The sequence below is a fragment of the Natator depressus genome, chromosome 1 (assembly GCF_965152275.1).
Source record: "Natator depressus isolate rNatDep1 chromosome 1, rNatDep2.hap1, whole genome shotgun sequence".
In the NCBI taxonomy this organism is placed as follows: Eukaryota; Metazoa; Chordata; order Testudines; family Cheloniidae; genus Natator; species Natator depressus.
In genome coordinates, this window is record NC_134234.1 from 305,649,176 (window position 1) to 305,675,207 (window position 26,032).

At 41.4% G+C, this 26,032-nt stretch overlaps 1 protein-coding gene across 16 annotated transcripts in view; it reads right to left on the bottom strand.

The window, feature by feature from the left end:
* CADPS2 (calcium dependent secretion activator 2) overlaps window positions 1-26,032 on the bottom strand; it is a 555,767-nt gene that overhangs the window by 173,523 nt on the left and 356,212 nt on the right. For all 16 annotated transcript variants that reach the window (XM_074942329.1, XM_074942327.1, XM_074942330.1 and 13 more), the window contains one exon: window positions 7,395-7,461. In XM_074942329.1, coding sequence (XP_074798430.1) covers window positions 7,395-7,461 — 67 coding nt within the window. The remainder of the gene's footprint in view (window positions 1-7,394; window positions 7,462-26,032) is intronic.

A 26,032-nucleotide genomic window follows, 5' to 3' on the forward strand; every position in this document is an offset into this window, starting at 1 on the left:
TCACATTTGCTATTTTTCCACATATTTTTTCATGAATCACATATTGCCATTTACAGACAGACTCATCAATAGCCACTGGTACTAATTATAGTAATGATCCCCCACCACAGAAAACTGTGATTGAACCTGAGCCACAGTCCCCTTCCCTATACTCCCATCTGGGTCACTACAGATTCTCTTTGCTGTCTCACAACAAGGTGGCAGATTGTTTGGGCTGGAATTAGGGAGGCACAGGTGTTACCTCCTGCTATAAATTCTTTAGTTACTCTATTTCCCTTATGTTTTACTGGATATTTAACTGATGCAATCATACTCCCAAGCCCAACAATATACTGTACTGCTAATAAAAAATCCTTCTTACAGTATAATGGTAAAGCAAAATTATACATTTAACCTAAAATATTTTCAAATTGTAAAAGTTCCTAGGAAAAAAGATTTAAAAATAAATCTACAAAATCAACACTCACTGGGCTCTATGATTATAAAGTGTGCGCCCACTTTCTTTTGTTGTAGTGCACTGTCACATTTTTATGTATAAAATCTATGAGGCCAGGATTTCAAGGGCCACCTTGAGGAAGAATTTCTGGACTAATGCCCTATGAAACCAATGTTATACCTGAGATACATCAATGATATTTTCATCCTCTAGACAGGCATCCTAAACTCCCTCACAGATTTCCACCACAACTTCAACAACCACTACCCACCCATCAAACTAGAACATTCCCACACCAGGATCAACCTCCTGGACACCACAATCAACTTCAACAATGAAATCCTACAAATAACTATATACAAGACACCCACAGGACCACCACACCTCCCTTCACCAATCTAGTAACCACCCCAGTCACACAAAAAAATCTGTTATCTACAGCCAGACACTCAGATACCACAGAACATGCTTCGAGGAGATTGTCCAGGATACACACCTTAACACACTTAAAACCGCCTTCAGCAAACAAGGACACTCCACCAGAGAAGTAGGTCAGATCATGGAATGGGCCACCCAAATATCCCATGAGAACCTGCTTCATTATGGGAAAAAAAACAGTCTGACCACACACCCATAGTTGTCACCTACCACCCTACACTGGGACCGATATGGGGCTATCATTAAACAACTACAACACATAGTCGATGGGGACCCCATCCTGAAATACTTCCAAAATCCCCTCTTCTGGCCCTCATACAAGCCTGCAACCTCACCCGCTCATCATCAGAAGCAAGGTCCCCACAGACAAGGACACAGCAACTGAAAGTGGCACAAGATCCTGCCAGAACAACAGATGCAAAATCTGCAGACATATCCCCACTGCTACCAAAACCCCCTCAACACATCTTTCAAGATCCAGGGGTCCTACACGTGCCTATCACAACAGGTAGCGTACTTCATCCAGTGCACTGCATGCCTCAATATCAGCTACATGGGTGAAATGAGACAATCACTACGCTCTCGAATGAACTCATACAGAAAATAATAAAACACAAAAACACCATATCACCTGTGGGCAAACACTTTTCACAAAGCAATCACTACATATTTGACCTCTCAATCTTCATCCTCAAAGGAAACCTGCACAAAACCTTCAAAGGATGAGCCTAGTAGCTTTAATTCATAACTTTGCTAGTCACTGAAAACCATGGACTTAATACAGAAATGGATTGATGGTTTATTATAACAATCTGCAACCCACTAACCCTCCCCTCTCCCTTTGTTTGTCCTATGACTGCAAAGGTATTAATTGGCCACTTCACTTTGAATGGTCTCTTAGAACATGTCAACTATTTACTCTAAACCAGTGGTTTTCAACATTTTTTCATTTGTGGACCCCTAACAAATTTGGAATGGAGGTGCGGACCCCTTTGGAAATCTTAGATGTAGTCTGTGGACCACCAGGAATCTGCTGACCAGAGGCTGTAAACCACTGTTCTATGGTAACAATGACCTTTTCCCAGACCCTTTAGATACAGTCTGCGGACCCCCAGAGGTCACAGCTCTAAACAATCTGTTCCACCTTTAGCTGCGATACTCTGAGTACCTTTCCCAGACCTGAAGAAGAGCTCTGCGTGGCTCAAAAGCTTGTCTCTTCCACCAAAAGAAATTACTCCAATAAAAGATATTACCTTACTCACCATGTCTCTCTATGCATAAAAATTTGCACCTCCTGTGTGGCTCATGCCCTTGCAGAATTCTCCTACCCAGGAGATAGGGTGTGGGTACTGCTAGTTCACGGAGAAACTTGAAGAGCATATAAGAACCTTCCTCTTTTTCTTACATTTTTGAGATAGAGCTTAGGATATGTGACTGAGTTGGTGAGATGAGACTACAGAAAGCTACAGAACTCAACAACAATATATATAAAACTAAAGCTAGTAGTTTATATTTATAGCTTGGTTGAATGTTCATAGATTTTAAAGCTAAAGTGACCACTGCAATAATCTAGTCTGACCTCCTGCTTAACACAGGCCCATAGGACTTCCCTGAATTCATTTCTTTTTGAAATGGAACATATCTTTTCCAATCTTGATTTAAACATTTGTAGTAACAGAGAACCTGCCACAACCCTCATAAACTGTTCCAATGGTTAATTACTCCCACTGTTAATATTTGTGTCTTGTTTCTAGCTTGGATTTATCTAGCTTCAACTTCCAGCCACGGGATTTTATTATACCTTTGTCTGCTGGACTGTAAAGCCTTCTATTATCATATTTCTGTTCCTCATCTAGATATCTATAGATTGTGATCTAATCGTCCCTTAGTCTTCTCTTTGTTAAGTTAAATAGATTGAGCTCTTCAAGTCTCTCATTATAAGGCATGTTTTCCAATCCTTTAATCATTCTCATGGTTCTTCTCAGAACCCTCTCCAATTTATCAACATCCTTCTTGAATTGTGGACTCCAGATTTAGACACAGTATTCCAGCAGTGGGCACACCATTGCCAAACACAGAGGTAACATAGCCTCCATAATCCTACTCAAGATTCTCCTGTTTGTACATCCAAAGATTGTGCTAGGCCCTTTGGCCAAAGTGTCACACTGGGAGTTCATGTTCAGCTGATTATCCACCACAATGCTCAAATCTTTTTCAGAATTCCAAGGATAGAGTTCCTCACCCAGTAAGGATGGCCAACTATCCCCTACTACCACACAACTAAGTCAAAAGAGCTCATGGATTTCTTGTAGGCATCATAGAGGAAGTGGGTCTTAAGGAAGAGAGGGTAGTGAGCCTTACAAATTATTTCTCAATATAGGACGTTTTAGACATACAGACATCACATACTTCATCCTGTGTCAAATTCATCCCTAGGTGGCTGAAGAGGGAAGTCCAAGCACCACATTTAGAAATTGGTAGGTGAGATCATTGGTAGTAAAATATTAACTTTAACCATAAGAATATAAGAATGGCCATCTAGATCAGTGACCTGTTTCTGACAGTGGACACTGCCAGATACTTCAGCGGGAGTAACAGAACAGGGCAATTTCAAGTGATCCATCCCCTGGCGTCCAATACCAGTTTTTAGCAGATGGAGGTATAGGGACACCCAAAGCACTTTGTCCCTGACCATCTTGGCTAATAGCCATTGGTGGACCTATCATCCATGAACTTAGCTAATTTTTTTCTGAAACCAGTTATACTTTTGGCTTTCACAATATCCCACAGCAAAGAGTTCTCCAGGTTGATCATGCATTGTGTGAAGAAGTACTTTTTCTGTTTTAAATCTGCTGTCTATTAATTTCATTGTGTGACCCCTACTTCTTGTGTTATGGGAAGGGGTAAGTAACACTTCCCTATTCACTTTCTCTATACCATTCATGATTTTGTAGATCTCTATCATATCCCCCCTTAATTGTCTCATTTCTAAACTGAACAGTCCCAGTCTTTTTAATCTTTCCATGTATGAAAGCAGTTTCATCCCACTAATCATTTTGTTGCTCTTCTCCACAACTTTTCCAATTGTAATATATCTTTTTAAAAATTGGGTAACCAGAACTGCCCTCAATATTCAAGATGTGGGCATACCATGGATTTATATAGTGGCACTATAATATTTTCTGTTTTATTATCGATCCCTTTCCTAATAGTTCCTAACATTCTGTTAGCTTTTTTTGCTGCCGCAGCTCACTGAGCAGACAATTTCAGAGGACTATCCATGATGACTCCAATATCTTTCCTGAGTGGTAACAACTAATTTAGACCCCAACATTTTGTATAGCTGGGATTATTTTTTCAAATGTGGATTACTTTGCAGTTATTAGCTCAGAATTTCACCTGCCATTTTGTTACCCAGTCACCTAAGTTTAGTGAGACCTCTTTGTAACTCCTCACAGTTTGGACTTAACCATGTCAAGTAATTTTGTGTTGTCTGTAAATTAAAAACAGGAAAGGACAAAGTATTTCACGTTTAGAATCTTTCCAACCCATTTTTACTGAAAACAAACTGTAAGGTCCATGGTTCAAAAATGAATTCTTTCATGAAAGTCTTATAGCTAAGATATACAGGACCAAATCTTGCAGCCCTTACTCAGTCAAAATTTCTAAGGATTTCTGTGGCAGGTCATAAAGACAGCAAGATTTAGCCAACATGTCTGAGATAACAAGAGCCCCAATATCTGGGCAGATGGACTTCTGGCATTTAATGATGAAAAGAACAGCTAGGAATGAATTACAATTATAACAGAAATGTCTCTCTATTTGGCTTATTGGAAGAAGAAAATATTACCAGATTGTACGCAAGATAAAATATCAGAACTGACTCTTTTTTCTTCTTCTCTAAAATATAAGATATTGTGCCCCTGTCGTTTTCCAGTTTGAAAAGAAGGATGGATAGATAGCCTTCTAAAGAAGTGACTGGATTTTAAAAGGAACAAACAAACAATTATATCACAGAACAGAAGTAGTTAGAATTTCCAAATACTCAAAAGCCAGTTGTATCCATTCTATACTATCAAACTGTTCCCTCTCAGACAGGTATAATTTCTAAATAAAAGGGAGTAATCACACTCCCACATCGCTCACAACAGCTTCCTGCACAATCAGCATTACACATTAACGTCACACTTGAATAATAGTTCAAGACCATGTGTAAACCATGTTGAAGGCATCTATCATATAACTGAATTTTATGTGCTTAGTGCTTTAATGATGTAAGTCAAACAGATATGAAAGAGACAGAGAGAGAGGGGAGGATCACCAAGAATGTCAATAATGAATCAGTACAACAGGTTGATATGCACTGTTACATGTTTATTTCAAATCTTTCACTTGCACTGATAACATGAGACAAGTAGCATGTATAGATCACATCAATAAGCAGGGCCTGACTGTATAGCTAATATTAAATTCACACAGTATCTTTATATAATATAATTTGTTGATTTTTGTAGCTACTTCATGTTATGATTCTGTCATGCTGACATCATGCACCAACTTTACTGATATGGGCCAAAATAAAGCGCTGGTGTCTAGTGCAGAAGATCATCACAATTAGAAAATTATTGTAATGCTTTCCCCCTAGATTCTAGCTTGAGAACGGAAAGTGGGAGATCATTAAAATTAAGTTTATTGGACTCAGCTGGTCTCCTAGTTGATTCCACAACCTCTCCATCCACCCCCCTAGGCCTGCTAAGGTGCTCACTTTCTAGGACTTTCATGTCTAGGAGGTCCACAAATAGGAAGAGAATAGAGCCTTTTTGTGAGGTAGAGGGCAGCAGAACAGCGGGGCTGCAGGAAGGAAGCATGGGGGAACAGCAGGATGAGAGGCATTCCATCCCTTCTGTGCACTTTAAGAGGTTCACTGCCTATATGCAAGCCTTACAGAGCCACATCAGCGTCATCCCCACCCCCGCTAAGCCTTGTGAGGCTCATAAGGGGCCCTAAAACCTCCCCTGGGAGCCTTAAGAGGCTCAGAAGAACTTGTAAAGCCTAACTAAAGTGCCTACTCCTCTTCCCCAGGGAGCCTGTGCATTCTTATAAAGATTTTTACCCTAAAGTCATAGGGTGGAGCTTGATTGCACACCACTGAAGCCATTGACTTCAATCGAAGCCAAACCAGATCCAAGTGCTTTCAACTTTTGTTTTAATTTGAACAAGGATTTTGTCTGGGATGGTTATTATTCTGCTTAATGTCCTTTAAACTCTCAGAATGGGAGTGGCAAAGGGGAGCAGTTGAATGTGGATGAACGACAGAATGCTAGAGGAAGGAGATGGGTTTCCAGTAAAATAGTTATCCACTGTTTTAGAAATCCTTGGGCTGATGAACTCCCCACAGGCCCACCAATAATATAAATAACACGTACTCAAGGAGATTCACATCACCACCATGGCACCTTTCTGCCAGTTAGAATAGGGACACACAAAGGAGAAGAACTGACTCTAAAGTACATCACATTTTCAACCACGACCTGAAAACAATCATCACCCTGAGAATGTGCAGAGGGCGTGCTGATTTTTTAAACACTAATTAAAATTGCTGTTCATTGCTCCAGTCTGACAACTCACGTAAGAAGCATATGCATTTCTATTCCAAATCTATTATTCACATATTTGGTCTAAATGAAAAATTGTTTTCTCTTGCCACGGAGGGCAGGACAAGAGGCAATGGGTTCAAACTACAACATTGCAGATTTAGATTAAATCTCAGGAAAAATGTCCTAATTGTAAAAACACTAGGACAATGGAACAAACTACTTAGGGGAGTTGTGGAAGCTCCTTCACTGGAGGTTTTCAAAAAGAGGCTGGATAGCCATCTGTCTTGGATGGTTTAGACTCAACAAATGCTGTATCTTGGCAGAGGGTTACACTAGATGATCCCTGTGGTCCCTTCTAACCCCATAGTTTTATAATTAAATGGCTAATATAGAAAGGATTCTCTCTCTCTCTCTCTCCACACACAAAACTAAAACATCAAGAAAGTATAACATAGTAGTACCTTGTTACTTTTATTTAATTTCAAATACAGAACACAGTAGTTGAATTAGCTCATTCAGGTAGGATAAATATATTTTACTTTTTACAAATATTTTTTAATTTTTTCACTGAACAGAATGCTGCTAGAAAGGGCCATGCTTGATGGGATAATTCAAGACCACAGAATTTCACTCAATAGCGTCTTTAAAATTGAACTCTTATTCTGAAGTTCTTCTGAGCAGGATCTGGTCTATGTGTATGTGAAATGCCCTCACACTTTTGTTCTCTGAACATATTATAAATAAAAATAATGATGCTGCTAAAAAATCTGGAGGAGTTCTGTGAACATATATTGAAGGTATGTATTTACAAAGGAGAATATGCTGCTTGAACATTGCAGAATCACAGGTAAGATTTTACCGTTCTGAGAGTACATTTCCAGAAACTTCACCATCCAAACTTGGCAGACAAAGAAACTACTAACCTGAACAAGAACAAAGTAGCGTTTTTTCCATCTTTTCCAAACCTTCTGTCCAAGAGCATATAAATACCTGCCAAGTTAAAAAAATGTCATCTGTGAATAAACAATGTGATATAAAGAGGAGCCAATGAAAACAATTATTCAACTATCAATCCTTCCTTTAAATTAAGCAGTCATCTCCAAACAGAAGTAATTTTCTCTTCTATTTATTCAAGCCATTAAAAATGCAAGTGTGTAAATATTCCTTTTCACTCAAAATTAGACTGTAATTAAAAATATGACAAAGAGAAACAGACACAAACTGATTGCATTGATATTTAAAAAGACTAATCTGCTTGGCTCTTTTATGCAAGCAATTGACACTGAAAAAAAAAGGGAAAGACAGAATAGAAACATGACTTAGCAAATTAGAACACTTATGGCTACACACACGCACACACAAACGAGTGTGTGTTTTTGTCAGAGAATTAGACTGCAGGCTCACATTTTTTGCTCCGTGCAGATTTACTTTGTATTTCTAATTTTTTGCTGTTACTTCTTCAACACGGTTGAGTGTGGGTAAGTTTTGTATAACATCAACCATAGTGCCAATGCAGGAAGATGATCAAATATAAAACTGCCATCAAGGAAACAGGACTTCATTCTCTTTAATGTAAATAAAACTGAGGTTCCCAAATACAGATTCACCTGGCGTAGAGAATAAAAAACTAGACTTCGTGTTCCCAGGGACAGAGAATTCTAGACTTTGGTAAAAGTCTGGGCGGAAGAGCAACACTATAGTTATCTTAGGAGCAGCAGAAGGGTGCAGACTAGCAGCAAGTTTTATAACTGTTTTTTTCATTTTATGATTGTCAGACTCCTAATCATGAGGAGGACAAGCCTGCTCATAATGTCAGAGGGCAAAAGAAGGTGGTCTGAAATGAACGTCCCCAACAGCCCAGAAAAGCTGAGAGAGAGCGCCTTGTAGAACCTGAGGGAGAACACCACAACCCCCAGCCCAGGAGCTGTCCCAATGAGCCTGCCAGACTGCACTGAGGGTAACTAGTATAATTCATGGAACAAAACCCTGGTACAAAACTCCAATTCAGTGTCTGGATTTGATGGGGCTGGACTCAGATAGCATTCCCCAGAAAAGCATATATTCAGAGGGCATAAACTCTGGTGAAAGTGCTGAAGGCCCCACAACAAATAAGGATATAGAAGAGAAACCCAGAGTCCTAGGCATCGACATCACTGGCAAAATGAGAAAAGCCCTCAGCACTGATGGTGCCATAGTAGACATCTCAAGGTCACAGATTTTTGGATTCTTGATCATGCATTTTCCTTTTCTGACATAGCGATGGGAACTCCAGTCCCAAACATGGGTGAGCACTTCTCTTTCTCTTTTCCCTCGAGTCTGAGGACAACCAAGAGTGGTATTTAAGTGTCCTTGACCCACATGAGACTGCGCAGACAGCACTGCAAACTGACAGTCCTGGGTTAAAGCACTGAGGAGAATCATGGTATCAAGAATCTGACTGGTTTCAAACCTGAAGCTCTGCAGCAGGAGGTCTGTCTACCTGCAGTTAAGGAGGTAGAAACACACTGATTTTTCCTCAGTGTGGGGAGGCTAAGGCCTCCTGCTGACTGACAGAGCTAGTTCTGCCTCCAACACTTCAAGCAAGGCTGAAAACTCACTGTAGGATCTGTGGACCATGCCTCACTAAGAAAAGGTGGGATATGGGACGGAAAGTGACAAGGAGGGGCTAAGAGGTATGTTACCCTACAAACTATCAGCTGCTCTACAAGAAAAATGAGAGAGACAGCATTAACTCTCCTCTGTGTATTCTATGTCTCTTGTCCACAGAAGCACAGAGTGTAATGGGAGCACTGAGTTCACAATAGCACAGGGTCTGATTCTAACATGCAGCTATCGCTGTATGGGAGTACAGAGGGGACAGCTGCTTGAGGTCCAAGGGGTTGGGACTGTGGTTCCCTGTGGATCTCTGGTTTCTGCTGTCTTTTTGGGCTCAATCCCCTGTGTTCTGCACCCTGTCAGCAGTAAGGTGCAGGCACTAACTCGTTCCTTCCACTCACTTTTGCAGAGGACAGAAGAAAATGCGCTTGTGTTTCTAAACAGATTCTTGCACTGTAGAGTTATTACAGGCGAAGCATATAACTTTTGCCCACTGAGAATGTATAGGACACAACTGTTTTCAATCAGACTGTGATCATTTTGTTATATTACACACTGAACCTCTCCCCTCATTATTAAAACATGGCGTTATCTTCCCCTAGTTCATGTCCTGGTACAAATGTGTAAGAATTCTGCTTTACTTGAGCACCATGGGTTTTTTTGTGTTAGTGAGATCAGACAATTTGGTTTGTGTACCAGAGGTTTGTTTGCAGGACTGCTGTGTGATTGTGTTCTGGCTGAATACTCTACAGCCTGCTGTGTAATTCCCATCTTCTCTCAATTGTAGGATTATCTTGAATTTGATAAAAAGAAAGTTTAAGAAACTGGGGGTGTAAATCAGACCTGTCAGAGAAAGGGCATACTGGGAGCACATATTTAACTGTGTTTTATGTGAGAATTTTTAGTGTTTGCCAATAATATATGTATTTACCACACAGAGTGCCAGAAACATACTCTAATGTGTAATGTGACTTGTTTTACTTTTCATATATACTTTAAAAGAGGCAAACACTTTCCCCTAGGTTGGAACATTTATTCTTTTTTGCCAAAACATACCCATTCTTCTCCCTTGTAATTTCTTTCTTTTCAGTGATCATGTTTGCGGGAGGGAAAAGTGTGAATGGAAATGTCTGAAGAACAGTAACAAAAACATCTACAGAATATTGGTCTCATCCTTGGGGACAAAGGAGACCACAGAGCAGCTCAGGAAAGGGAGTGCACAGGTGAGATTTGTGATCTCTCAATCCTGAGCCCGCCTTCTGCCAAGCAAGTCTTCTGGCATAACTCAGAGGAGTGATGCTTTAATCCATGCTGGATGCCAATGGCCTCCTGGGGCCAACACAGCAGCTAGGAGTAAAGAGCTGGAAATTGCTGAGATACAGGAACATCCTGACCATGTGCACTTACCGCTGGGTGTGGCCCCTTAGTGTATGTCTACACTGCAAATAGGCACCCGCAGCCAGCACATGTCAGCTGACTGGGACTCAGGATGCAGGGCTGTTTAACTGTTGTGTAGATCAGGGGTTCTCAAACTGGGGGTTGGGACCCCTCGGGGGGTCGTGAGCTGTCAGCCTCCACCCCAAACCCCGCTTTTCCTCCAGCACTTATAATGGTGTTAAATATATAAAAATGTGTTTTTAATTTATAAGGGGGGGGTGTGTCACACTCAGAGGCTTGCTATGTGAAAGGGGTCACCAGTACAAAAGTTTGAGAACCACTGGTGTAGATCTTCTGGCTTGGGCTGCAGCCCAAGCTCTATGACCCTTCCACCTTGCAGGGTCCTAGAGCCTGAGCCCAGACGTTTACACTGCAGTTAAACAGCCCCTTACACGGAGTCCCACAAGCCCAAGTCAGCTGGCCCAGGCCAGCCACAATTGCCTACCTGCAGGGTAGACATACTCAGACAGTTACAAAGGGAGCCATCTCTATGCCATCAGAGGATCCCCCGACTCCAGGATAATCTTTTCATGCCCAGCAATGCTGGTTGTAGGCCTGGAATCCATTAGGGTTGCAGCATAAAATGAACACCCCACACTAAAGGTCTTCTCTGAGACCAAATGAGCATAGCATTGAGAAATGACAAAGGACATCTTAATTGTATGATGATCCATGAACATTTGATCTCTGAATGAAGTCTTTCTATAAGAAAAAAGGTGGTGGGGTTTTTTTGTTTGTTTTTTTAAAACTTCTCTTCCCACACGGTTGTTTACAATTAAAACTTCTCTTTGATACTCTTTTTTTTATTACTGTCATTTAAATGGGCACAATGCTCAAAATTTACCATCAACTCAAACCCAGTTTAAAAATATAGGGGAAAAAGCCTATATTCCTCTAGTAAGTACGATGTTAAATACCAGCTTTCTCTGGGGAGTGAGAGCGAGGGGGAGGAAAACGCTGCCTATTTAACTGTAAAATCTGCTGTTCTTACATAGGATTAGGTAACAAAAAAATTAGCACTATTGACACAAAGCGGGGATTTAACACAGAGAAGCAAAGCCTTATGGCATTTTGTTTTACAAATCACTACAAACACACAACAATAATCTTAAACTATTAATCCCTCTTCCAGGGCTCTCTGTAAACAGAAGTACTATTTCCTACTGTAGAACATTTCAGTAATTACCCAGGGCTATGTCATATCTTCATTCCACATGTGAAAACTCCTGTGGCATCATAAAGAGTTAAACATTCATTCTGTGTGGAGTAGCACTTGGAAATTTCATATTAGGAATTTATAGGAATTTTAGTTTGTCACAAATTGTGGCCAGGGCTCACTGGGGAGAATGGTAAAATGGACAGATCCCAGAGGTGAAAGCAATGCTTAATTTGTACCAGGGCTGAGTCCCAGCACCTCTAGGCTTACCACATCAGTTATGAAAGTACAAAAACTGCTTGTGCTCCGGCAGCTCTTTCATTACAAATTAAGCACTGGGTGAAAGAGACCTGGGATTTCACTGGCGGACCTTGTGCCTCTGGGAGAAGGGAAGACCTGAAGTCTTTGCAAACCAAGGTCCCTCTTTGTACCCTCTATATTCTCATACGGGGGGAGGGCAAGAGGGCTCAGAAGTGAGCTGAATCATAGGGGCTAGGCTTAGGAGGGTCTACCCTTAGTTATTAGTTATATGGTGGGAGCCCTGTAACCCCACACTGGACCCAGTTAAATGCCTGGTATATGGGCACCCCTGCCCTCCGCTCGTTTAATAAAGTTGCAGCTTGCTGCTTAAATCTATCCCTGTGTGTACCTTCATTCATTTACACATGCTGATCAATCACTCCATGCACAGAATATGCCCTTAACACTATACCTTGGGGTATATGCCCTTTTGATTATCTTCAGCCATACTGAAAACCACACAGCAGTTATTCTCTCATAGATTCTCTCTCTCTTTGGGAAACACTGAAACATATTTTGTGTCAAACTCCAAAAAATCATATGCAGATACAGCTGATATGATATTCCTCAAAAATATCGTACAATTTACTACACGTACTCTCTCTCGCTCTCTTTAATTCTGGTTCCACCATCGAGACAGTCAAAGGTAATTCTTGAATTATTACAATTTGGCTACATATTTAGATGGAGGCCTCTGAAAAAGTACTGTTACACTTTGCTTATTACGAAATAGCTTCACCTTCAGCTCAATTTTTCAAGATCCACTTCTGTTACAACACCTATTACAAATTTGCCAATGTTCAATGGGTAGGCTGAAGGCAAGTTGGGAAAAGTTGTTATTTATTGATCTATGTAATCACACAATTTCAAACACACAAATATAAAAGATGTACATATATTAAAAATGTATATATTTGATTGTCCAGCTCCCTCAACCTTTGTATATTTGTTCATTTTCTTAATTTGGCAGTAATCTGAGGCTAGCACAATGGAGCCCCAATCATAATCAGGGCCTTTAGATAAAACAAGACAAGACAATATGAACATATATTAACATTAGTAGTATTAATAATAATAGGGATTGAAATTCAACACAAAATTATTTAGAAAATAAAACCTTCTTAAAAGTTTGCTGTTTTAATAATAGCCTTGAAAATTGTTTTGTCAAATGAACATGCTATATTTCCCTTTTATTTTCAATCCACATAAAGAGTTGAGCTGTAGAACTCAGAATTGTATTATAATCAATTAAAGTAATAGATTAAAACTATCTATTCTATACTGCTTGCCGTATTTTTCCAACAACAAAAATAGAATTCATACACATTTCATGGAATTTTTATAATTAATTTTCTGGATGAAATAAAAACTGTGATGGATGCTGATTTTATTTATATAACAATGTAAGGGCAGTCAATATCCTTTTATCTGAAAATAAAACAAATTTACTGAATGTTGTACTCCTGAAATATTTGCAATGCGAAAACTGTTTTTGCTAAATCTGACAAAAAATTTTATATACAATAAGCTTAAAGGTTTTTCAAAGTACATATCCACATATTACAAAAGTTCAAAAACAGTTAAATATTGTAATTTAGTTTCAGTTATGTGGTGGCATATGTGTCAAAAATGAAAGAGGGTGGCAGATTATTTGCACTAAATTCATGCTGTGAGAGTTCAGGGATTTCGTTTTTGATGAAAAATCAGCACTAATGAATAGCTGAAAATTCTAATTGTGTGTGGAATACTGGAACTATTCACTGCTGGGAAAAAAGGGAAAAGGACTTATTACTTCAACACAGATCATTTTTAGTCTAGCTTTTTATTCTAAGGAATGAAGCAATCAATTTACATCTTGAATGATAAATCCTCTACTTTTACAAGGCTTCATTTATCACAAACAATGAAAAAATACAGAAAGAAAAATCAATACATATAGCAGTTTAGTCCAGCAAAGGGCTTTCTTAAAGAGAAACCTCAGTCAAGGTTGAAGGAGCAATTAATGCAGTCTCAAAAAACTGGGCCATTCTGATAGAGTTCGGTTAACATGTGGCAGAAGTAATCATCCACTTGTGAAAATGATTTTCAGTTCATTCTCAAACACCTTTCAGACACTCATGATCCCATTTAACTGACAACAATACAGGCTATCTGTGGGCATCATTGCATTTGATGTGAGAACCAATAGGGACCAAATGCCCACAGGCACTTTCAGTCATCACTGCAAGTTCTGTGTTGCTTGCATAAAAGGAATCTTCCTTGCACTGCATTCCTTCTTTTATTTAAGCCCACGAGATTAAGCCATTTTTTTTTTGCCTTCAGTTGAGGATGAGAGGCACAACTGATGTAAGACAACAATATGACCTGGGTCATCAGAACTCTAGTAGTAAACATTCTCAGATTGATTTCAGTACTTTCTGTGCTCTTGAGAAAGAGAACTAAATAAACCTTCAACAAATGAAAAAATATCATCCCAAACTTCTATTGTAATTATGACTGCTAAGGATGCAGAAATAGTGAGAAATGTCAAGTAATGTAAGCATCACAACTGAGGGAGAACATAGTATTATTTATTCCAATGAGCAATAGTCTCATAATATGGACAGAAAAATGTGATTTATTCTGAGCACCTTTTCATTCTATTTACATTTCATTGTACATACAGTATTTTGATTAATACGGGTGCACTTAAGGATCTGTATATTCTTGCATACATTTTTATCTGAAAAGGTCTGTTTACCATCTTAATAGCACCATCCAACAGCATTTTACCACTACTAAATAAGCATTACTGGACTCACATCAGCTGCGAAATAAATACTATTATGGTTTGTTAATTAGTAATTGAACCTATGTAGTACTGTAAAATCAACTAAATTTATGAACTGAGTATTCACATTAAAGGTAAAAAGCATTCTTCAACTTTGAAAGGACCCCCAAGACAATAAAAAAGTGATTGATATCCTTTGTATGTGTGTATACAACATAAATGTGGGCAGTGTTCCAATAACAGGAAACAGAACAATATGCACATAATATCTAACTTCCTAGTAAAAGGCTTTGTATTACACATTTATAAGAAAAACCATGATAGAGACATGACAATAAGAAATTAAGACAGAACAGTTATTTTTATCCCTCTCATCCCTTTTGTTCAATGTGTATTTGAAACTGTTGGGAGGTCTGGTGAGAAACCATGAACAGAAGTGGTTGTGGCACCTTAGAGACTAACAAATTTATTTGAGCATAAGCTTTCGTGAGCTACAGCTCACTTAGCTCACGAAAGCTTATGCTCAAATAAATTGGTTAGTCTCTAAGGTGCCACAAGTACTCCTTTTCTTTTTGTGAATACAGACTAACATGGCTGATACTCTGAAACCTGTCATGAACAGAAGTGTTTTCACTAGGCTGGTGACACTCCACTATTTCCCTATCAAATCTGATCCAGCTCCTGCTATTGGTTGAGGACTCAATTTAGGTAAGGTTTTAGGAAGCAACCAGAAGATATAAAGAGGATTACATTTGCCCCTGTGTTTGAAGTTGTGTTCCTGTCCTTTGTTATTACTTCTCAATATGGGGGTATTATTGGTGAACAATCATACAGCAGTGATGTCTAAGGAAAGCTTTCTTCAGCTTCCGGAGCTTGGCTATTCAGATCACTTCTTTTGGATGCAAACCTGATTAGTCACCTGTACTTTGTCACCTCTCAATTAGACTACTACAGTGCACTCTGCAAGACTACCCCTTAAGTCAACCCAGTCTGTAGTGTATTTCACAAGCAGCACATTAAACTGATCCAATTGATTTCAAGATATTGCTGAAAAGTTGAATTTGACCTACGAAGTCTTAAATGGCTTGGGACCTGCCTATTTGAGAGAATCTCTTTGTCCCTGTACCTGTGTCAGCAAAGGAACTCCGCTGAGGCCTGGCCTAGAAAATTAGGTTTAACCATATCAGTCAGGGTTGTGAAAAATGCACACCTGAGCGACGTTGTTAAACTGGCCTGACTGCCTGTGTACACAGTGCTAGGTTGATGGAAGAATGGACCCACATGCCGCCTCTTGGGGAGGTGGATTACCTATGCTGACAGGAGAACCACTGTGCCACTGTCGCGTTTTAAGTGCAGACATAACCTTAGAATCCATGGGGTATAAAAGAATGGGAGCCACGAACAGGGTGTTCTCTATATGGGTATGTCTATACTACCCGCTGCATTGGCGGGCAGCGATCGATCCAGTGGGGATAGATTTATCGCGTCCAGTCTAGACGCGATAAATCGACCCGAGTGCTCTCCCGCGACTCCTGTACTCCAGCGCTGCGAGAGGCGCAGGTGGCGTCGACGGGGGAGCGGCAGCAGTCGACTCACCTAGGTGAAGACACCACAATAAGTCGATCTAAGTGCGTCGACTTCAGCTACGTTATTCACGTAGCTGAAGTTGCGTAACTTAGATCGATCCCCCCTCCTAGTGTAGACCAGGGCTATGATGGACACTCTGCTTTAGAATTCACTCCTCCTCCCTGATGCAAAATAGCCTAATTTTATTCAGCCAGGGTTTGGGAAGGCCAGGTAGGTACTGGTAGAAGTGGTGGAATGTTTCTCAGGTATTGTTTACATTTGATCTATCTAGTTGGTTATATTTTTCTGCTGGTTTTAGGGAAGCTGCCAGTTTTATCTTTACAAAATTCTACTCTTAATTACATCAAAGGCATCTCTAATCCAGGATAAGTGTTTTTAATATGAGTTATAAGTAAAATTAAGTAATAAAATAAGTAGATGTGTATAATTCCACACTTCCATGCTATGGACTGACAAGATTAAGTGAAAAGAAAAGGAGTACTTGTGGCACCTTAGAGACTAACCAATTTATTTGAGCATGAGCATTAAGTGAGTCCAAGATGTTCTTATTTTAATTTCCTGACAGAAATATCACAGTATTTTTTATTTCTTTCAAGCCACTCTCTTTAAATGTGTGTCATGATACTGAGCAGTTGCATCAGAGTGTGCTACCGGTTGGCAAATTCTGCTGTATCTGGCATCTTTTATCACTACTTTGAAGTTAGAAGTTACAGTAATAAATCATTCTAGGAGTTTAACTCAATTTGTGCACAAAGATATTTGTTCAGTGTGTTCTGATATCCTGTAATTATTTTTAAAATTCTTAGTAATCAGATTTTTTACATAAAAAACAAAAGGAAATTAATTAAAAAAACCCTATTTTAAAAAATTATTAAAGTTTTGAAACAAATCAATGAAACTAAAAAGTTCTAAACTAAAACTCTCATTATTTCCTTAACAAGAATAGTACTTGGTATTTGAATAATGGTTAGAAACATTAAATAATTACTCCTCATAAACACCCCCAGGGTCCAGGGAAGTAGGTAAGTACTACTAAATTCTCAGTTTTCCAGGGACAGCAATTGAGACAGAGACTTTAGTGAACTGCTCAAGACCACAGAAGGAATCTGTTACAGCTGGAATTAGAATTCAAGAGTTGCTTGCTCCCAGTCTTGTTCTGACTGCTAGCCCATGAATTTCAAAGACCTATAAACCCCACTCAGCCCTCCCATTACACAGATGCCAACAGACACTTGAAAATCATACACAGAATAAATAAGACATGATAGAAAAATATCCAAATAAAATCATGAACTAAACAAATGCTTAACTTTCACCATTCCATCAGGCCTCTTTCTATTGCTCCCTTTCCCCACTTCTTTGTATGTGTATAGATTTAAGCTCTAAGGGCAGGGACCTGGTCTTCCTACTGGCTTGTAAGTTGAGGTTGCTCTTGGTACTATACAAATAACAGCAGCACTTCCTGTACCTATGAATTGAAAAGTGTGTATGATTTTATATATATTGAAATAGGCCTACAGGTATTAGAAATATAGATATTGTACATCCTCACAGTACTTTGCTGGCTGTCTGGAAAATATCTGTGTTCAAAAGTTAACTCTGAATTTACTAGATTTTGTTAATTTGAGTCAGTCCTAATATAAAATAGGATTTATTTTTTTAAAATAACTAATGATGTATACTATGTCTGAACCACACTACTGGTTCCTCATGCTGGTCCCAAGGCGGGATGAAGTGGGAAGATTGGGTGATGGCCCGGCAAGCCATCCCCCTAAAACAGGGGTTGGCAAACTTTTTGGCCCTAGGGCCACATTGGGTACAGAAATTGTATGGAGGGCTGGGTGGGAAAGGCTGGGGGAGGCTATGCCTCCCCAAATAGCAAGGCATGGCCTGGCCCCACCCCCTATCCAGCCCACCGGAACCCCCACCTCACCCACCTCTGCTCCCCGCCCCTGACTGCCCCCCGGGACTCCTCCATCCTATCCAAACACCCCTGCTCTCTGCCCCGACCATCCACCCAGGACACCCATCCCCTATCCAATCCCCGCTATTCCCCACCCCCTGACGACCCTCGGGACCCCTGCCCTTATCCAACCTCTCCTGCTCCCCACCCCCTGACTACCCCCCTGTCCAACCCTTCCTGCTCTCCCCGCCCCATGTTACCTGTGGGGTGGGGAGAAGGGGGGCTCAGTCCTTCTCCTGTGCATTTCCCCTGCTTGTTGGGCTGCTCTCCCTGGCAGTTGGGCAGGGCTCGCTCCCTGTCTGGGCTTGGCTGCTGAGGACAGGGGCTAAGCATGCTGAGGGTGGAGGCGGGCCCTGGATTGCTCTGCCCAGCAGGGCCCAGGCCCCTTGACCACCCCCCTGCTCCTTGCCTCCCGCCTCCTCCCAGAACTCCCCCTGCTCCCTGCCCCCTGACCGCGCCATCCTGGAGCACCAGGTCTGGTGGTGCTGTAGCTGTGCCGCCCTGCCGGAGCTGCAGCTATGCTGTCCAAGTGCTGGGGGAACTGTGACTGCAAGGGAGGGAAGCAGAAGGGGAGGAGCCAGGGGCTAGCCTCCACCCCGCTCACCACGCTGCCAGGGAGTTGCTGGCTCCTCCGCAAGCCTGTCCTGACCCCGCTGCCTGGCAGGAGCTCGGGGACCAGAGGGAAGGGTCCTGCGGGCCGGATGTGGCCCACAGGCCGTGGTTTGCCCCCATCTGCCCTAAAACATCTCAGCTTCAACACATGGAAGAAAAGGACATGAAGCTGCTGAAGTTTTATCTGCTATTCAGAATCGAACCAAACTTTGGGATTCATCTAAATCTTCTACTATGCACAGAAGAGTCAGACCGTATGATGATGGTTCTTCCATAAACCAGACTAGGGGGGAAGCACCTGATATAAAGACGGTATGTCTGCTTCTGCAATGATATCAGTATCTGAGGATGGTCTGTGGAACGTTCGATCATTAAGTTGTTGGAAAAACCACTCTCTCAACTAAAGAACTGGAAAAGTTGAGTGCTGATCTATGTGCATTCTGCACTACTTACATGGCAAGCTTATTCTCCACACCTGATAGCCACCATTTTCAGTCTGAATGGAGGATGTGAGGTAGTTATTAGTGCATACGCCCCGCACAGTGTAAGGCTGGATGTTGAAAGAGCTGTTTTTAATGCTATGTTAGATGATATTGTATCTCGTCCATCACTTCAACATCAAATTGTCATTTCAGGATATAAATGCAAGAACTGGTGATGATAAAACTGGATTTGAATGCATACTGGGGCCATACAGCTTATTGGATGAGAAGTCAGGTAATGGTGTGTGTCTGCTAGAATTTGCTTCTACACATGGACTATTTTTAAGGGTTACCTGGTTTCAGCACAGGAATTGTATAGTATACATTTCAATATCTATTGGGCAACAATGCAACACTGGATCACACTTTTGTTTGGAACCCCCTGAGTAAACGCATCCAGGATGTATGTGTATTTAGGAGAGCTGATTTTGGTCCAGAACCCGATCATTGGCTCCTAACAGCAACAGTGTTGTTCTGCTTAATAATGTTTCAGAGAGAGGTTCCTACCTTATTGAAACACTTCAGTATTGATAAGCTTCATGATAAAGTGATCACAAGTAGTTATGCAGTAGTGATTTCTCTAAATATTCCATATAGGATGACCTGCTGTCTATCACAGAGGAAGAATGGACTTCGTTTTGTGATTCTATTACAAAGATCGCTGGAGAACTAGGATTAAGAAATACAAAAAGCAACATTGGATTACAGGTGATGCCATCAAATTATGGGAAAGAAAAAAAGTGCAATGTAAAATGGATGCACTTGAAGATGAGCAGTGAATTAGTGAAGGAGGAGGAGGGAAGATGAGCAGTGAATTAGTGAAGGAGGAGGAGGAAATGGGCAATAGAGGAAAAGAAATATCTTGAATGAGCAGTTAAGAGGACCGTAGGAATTACAGTAATCAGTGGTGGAATGGTATGGTGCAGCACTTTGATGGAGCCTCTAAAAGACATCACCAGACGTGCACATGGAAATGTCTGGACTGGACACCCACTCTTGCAGCTTCTGCCAACTAAGGACAAATATGGAAAATACGGCCAGGACATCGATGCACAACTTTTTTTGAATTAAGGAATAGATCTCCACCAAGATATGAACTACAACTTCATAAAAAAATGAGCCCAGCAGAAAATAGGCCAGGGACATTAGAGGAATTGATACTTGCAGACAAACAGCTATGAAATAATGAAGCACCTAGCCTGGATAACATTTCAGCAAAACTGCTAAAGAATGGAAGTCTGGATTTAGTTCACTGGCTTCAGAGTCATCTTAAAAGTCTGGGAAACAGGTCACACTCCAGAGGACTGGAAAAGCAGCTGCATCATCCCTTCTTAAACAACAGAGACTGATCAACTTGCTCAAATTACAGGGGAAGAATGTTTCTGTCAGTTCCAAGGAAAGGGTTTACAATCATACTGTTCAAACAGTTGAAATACTGTCTCAGCCCTAAAATAAGAGACAATCAGTGTGGTTTCCATACAGGTCAACCGACAATGCTATATATGCCTTTCACAATGTTACTGAAAAATGACTTAACCGAGAAAAGGAAGTTAACATCTCATTTATAGACTTTGCAGCTGCTTTGGACTCAGTTACACCAGCATGAGGTGCCTGAGGACTTAGCATACCTAGTGGAGGAACAGTACCTTGGTACATTTAGTTGTGTGAGGGTCAACAGCTGTCTCACAGACTGGTTTTCAGAAGAATCAGGAGTATACTAGTGATGCATTCTTTCACCTACATTTAATGTTCTAATAGATGATCTGATGACAAAGCTGATTGAGGACAAAGTAGGAAGTGTGAAAATTAAAGATTTATCTTTAGAGGATCTTGAGTATGCAGATGACATTTCCTTGCTTGGAGAGACTACTGACCATCTACAGCTAATGCTGGAAGAGCTGAGAAAAACTGCAGAATATATAGTACTTAAGATCAGTGGTGATAAAACTAAAGCAATGCATGCCTCATAAAATGGAACGGCCTTCTGATACTGCAGGTAGATGGTAATGACGTCAAATGGATGAATAGCTTTAACTATCTAGGTAGTTGGTTGACAGCAGGAGGTTGCATAACTGAAGAAATCACTCATCAGATCTGTTTGGGCGGTGGGATGTCTGTGTGACAACTACGATATGATACGATATGGCATCAATGCACTGGGTGATGACAACCCTGTTATATGGAGCAGAAACACACCACTAAAAACTGCTGAGGAGAGAAAAGTAACAGTTTCCAATGTCAAAAGTTACAGCATATTCTTAACATTCATTGGCTTGAGTTTGTCACAAAAGACGAGATACTCAGATGATCCCAGCAAATTGGGCCGCACTTAAAAACAAGACGATTCCAATGCTGGAATCATGTCCAACGTGCAGAAGAAGGTATGCTTCTGTACAAGGTTTACAGAGCTGAGGTTGAAGAAAGTAGAGCACGATGTCAGGCAGGGATGAGGTTGGAAGATGCAGTTTTAAGGGATTTAAGAAGCCTAAATCCTTCCATACTGACTCTTGATGAAGAAAGAAGACTTACAAGGGACTGTTCGAGATGAAAGTCATTCTCCGTGACATCACAGCTACATTATAGCCATGTGAACCTGCTGCTGCTACCATGCCTGAACTTTAATTATGATAATTTATATTTTTAGAGTACCTTTATTTGAAAGGTTTCAAAGTGTTTGGCAAACTTTATATATGAGCTTTACTCCACCTACAGTTAAAGTCTTTAAATCACTCACAGGAATACTACAAAATGGTCTAGGACAACAAGTGGAGCTAACCGTATAAAAATGAAACAGTAGAATTTTAGGCAAGCAAAAATGCAATTGCCTACTTGGATTTTAGCCAGGACATTCAAGTCGACAGCCCAACCTTATAGGGAAAAAGTCTTCATCAAAAGTAAATAGCATTATATTCCTCTAATATAAGAACTCCTGTACAGAGCAAGTAAAGAACTCCTGCACTTTGGTATAACAGATTTAACAAGTCTCAGTAGTTGGATGTACCTTTTGTTACCCAGATTAATCAAATCGATGAAGATGGGCTTCCAGTGAATACAAACTCTGCCAACCAAAAAATATTGCATCTTTCCATATTACAGTAGATTCCACTTGAAAGTAATCCTGATATTAGCAACTTCTGGTTAAAGGCAACATATTGCTGGGAACCAATCCCACCCCATTAACATCAACGTTAATGGGATTCAGATTAGTGACAACAGTATGCTACTTAATAGCAACTTTTTTGGAAGAAAGTCCCTACCCGCAGGCAGGTTTGCGAGGCTGCAGCGAGGGAAGGAAGTGCTGGGACATGCCTTTCCTGGCTGCAGCCCTGCAAACCTATCTCTGGCCGGTGCTCAGCTCGCTCCAACACTCTCTTCTGAAGTTGCAGCCGCAAAAATGTACCTGCAGGAGATAAGGAGTGGTGGTAGGCTGGGGTGGCTGGGAGGGGAGGCTGTGGGGAGAGCAATAACATAGAAGGGGGCTGCAGCCCAGACGCTGGAGCTGCACGGCACCTCTCCCTGAGCTTTCCAGTTTGTGCCCTGCAGGTGGACCACATGCAATGAAGGAAGCACCGGGATGTGCTGACCCCTGACGAGAGCAGGGAGAGGTACAGTGCAGCCCCACAGGCTCCCAGCACTCACAGGAGGCCCTGACATCTGGGCTGCAGCTCCCTTCCCTGCAGGCAGGTTTGCAAGACTGCAGCCAGGGAAGGCATGTCCCTGAGCTTCTTCCCCTGGCTGTTGCTTTGCAAACCTGCCTTCCACTTATTAGCAATGGCTGGATAATAGCAACTTTTTGCTGATAACCAAGGGGTTGCTAGTGGAATCTACTATATATACTAATATAGAGAGGGAGACTGAGAGAGAAAGAAAACCTCCAAATAGGGATTAGGTGAAATTTAAGTAGTGTAGCCATCTGCTCTGGATGACTACTATTTATAAATTTACTAAATAATAATAATAGAAACAACAAACTACTACTCTTCTCAGATTTCCTCACATGACAAACACACTCTTGAGTTTTGGAAATATGAAAGAACATAACGTAATAATTCCTAAATAAAAAGGGAGGGTACTTTTTTTTTTTGACCAAGTGAAAATATAATATTTTGAACTTACAGTGTCCTGTGAATTCTCTGATTTTCCCCTTGGTTGTATGCAAATCTGCACGAGGCCTCGTACCTTGGAAGCTTTTTTCAGCTACAAGGGTTAAATGGAACTCTCTTTGGAGTTCATGAATGGCCCTTCTAAGTCAGCCAAAAGAGGTGCTGCAGTGACACAAGATGCTGTCTATACTCCAAAAGCAGAGTGCACTGCTTCCATTACACTCCAGCCTCTTTCAACTTGGAGACCAAAAGAACAGATCCGGAGGCTGAATCCAGGTCTCATATGCCAGTGCAGTGTCTAATGGTCTGTTCCCATAAAGTAGGATTTCTCAATCTTTTTCATAATGTGGTCCACATTTAATACAGAGGTTCGCTCATTGACCATCTACCCTTCCATTCACAGTTGAGTAACCTCTCTGTGGCAACAACAGCTGTACATTAGGGAAGTATTTATTGTATTGTTGACTGTCTTTTAATGCAGCTTAGGGGATGGAAACAAGGAGGAGAGCTTCACAGTATAACCAGTCAGTTCTTTTCAAACTACATTATGAGAAACCCTGCCATAGAGAGGATATTGTGGTTGGAATTTTCAAAAGTGCTGAAGGAGCAATGGGGCATGTGCACCTATGTCACTTGGGCTCTTTTAAAAATCCCATCCTTTAACAATAATTTTACCTTTTTAGTCTTTCAGTGAAGAAGTTTACATAATGACCATAAATGTAATTAGAAGACTGCTCTTGGAAATGTCCTATAGAAACGTGTAAGATGAAAACAAAGTTCCATAGAAATTACTCTACAAATGTATTGAATTTAATAGAGAATTATGTCTTCCTAGAAGTTTTTTCCAACAATCTTATAGAATACCAGGAAAGTGGGTCATTTTCTGTTAAATGGAACAAAAATAAAAAAAAAGGGACAGTAAGAAAGAACTTTCTATTTAGGACTTTTCCATAAGGGGTTTGTAGCAGGACAGTTATCCCGCTCCTGAAAAACAAGGAGAAAGGGTAGGCTGATTGGGAAGGCAGCCACAGCTGGAGCCACACCCCAATCAGGCCATACCTGGCCCTGTTATAAGAGCTCAGGGAAGATCTGGGAGTCTCTCTCTAGCTGTGGAGAGAGAAGGATCTAGCTGCCAGGGAGAAAAGGGTACCTGAAGTAGAGCAGGGCTGGGGAAACGCCAGAGGAGCTGGGGAGCTCCACCCTGGCAACTCCCCAGGCTGAGGCCTTGGTAAAGGCCTATGCAGGTATCGGGGCTGTGAGTTGCAGCCCAGAGATAGGCAGAGGCAGCTGGTCCAATCTCCTTGCCAGTGATGAGTTGCCATGACAGACTGCAGTTTGCCCCCAGTGAGTGGGGGCTAGATGACGACTGGCAGGAGCCACTGAGGCAAGGTGGGTGAGAGAGTTGGGGGTTCCGCTGGGAGGGGAGACCTAGCATGGGGGTACTCTGAAATGTAATCAACGGTGCCGGGCCCACATGCAGAAGGGGTCCTGGTACCTGGACCATGATCCCGCCCCCCACTCCACCCGTGCTCTGCCCCGAGGCTCTGCCCCCGCTCAGCCTCTTCCCCCCCAAAGCCCCGCCCATACTCTGCCATTTGACCTCTTCCCCCCGAGGCCCCACCTGCCACTTGTTCCTCTCTGCCACGCCCTTCCATCTGCTAGCTCTTCTGCACCCCTTCTCCCCCATGCAAGGGGTGGATAGGGCCTCAGGGGGAAGAGGGCAAATAAGGGGCAGGGCTATAGTCTGCATGCCAGGGCCCACAAAAGATTAATCTGGCCCTGTGGGTGCTGAGCACCTCCTAATTTTTTCGATGGGTGTTTGAGCCCCGCACCACTCGCGTAGTCAGCGCTTTTGTTTCATATGCAGTCTTGACACTGGATGTTATTTGTTTAGAGATCGTCTGTGAAGAGACCACCTGAACCTTCACACTGTCTGCATATGACACACACAAGCGAGGCTAAGCACAAAAGTTTAGTCCTGTCCAGATAGAAGGCTAGGCATCACCTAACTTCCAATGCATGAAGCTGCTGCTCTTCTGGAGATGAATGTGGCTTAGGAAAAATATATAGGTAGATAGACTGACTGGTTCAGATGAAATTGAGACACCACTTTAGACAAAAATTTTGCCTGTGGTCATAAAGTCACTTTGTCCTTGGAGAACTGTGTACAAGGAGGCTCTGCCATCAGAGCCTGCAACTCTCACACTCTTCTTGCAGATGTTATCATTGCCAGGAATGCAGTCTTCTGAAACAAAAATCAAAAGGGCAGGGTGTCAGGGGCTCAAAGGAAGGTCCCATTTAAGCCATTAGGACCATGTTAAGGCCCCAAAGAGGCTCTCAGACCAGAGGATGTAGACCAAAGAAGCCCTTTTAAAGATCTTGCTATCATGGCACTGGAGAAGACTCATCTTCCCTGAATAGGGAGATGAAATGTCGATATCACTGCCAGATGCACTTTCCTTGAACTTAGTGGAAGTCCTAAAGACTGAAGGTGCAACCGGACTCCAGGATCTCTGGAGAAGCAGAGTTGGTTGAATTCTGTGGGCCAATAACTAC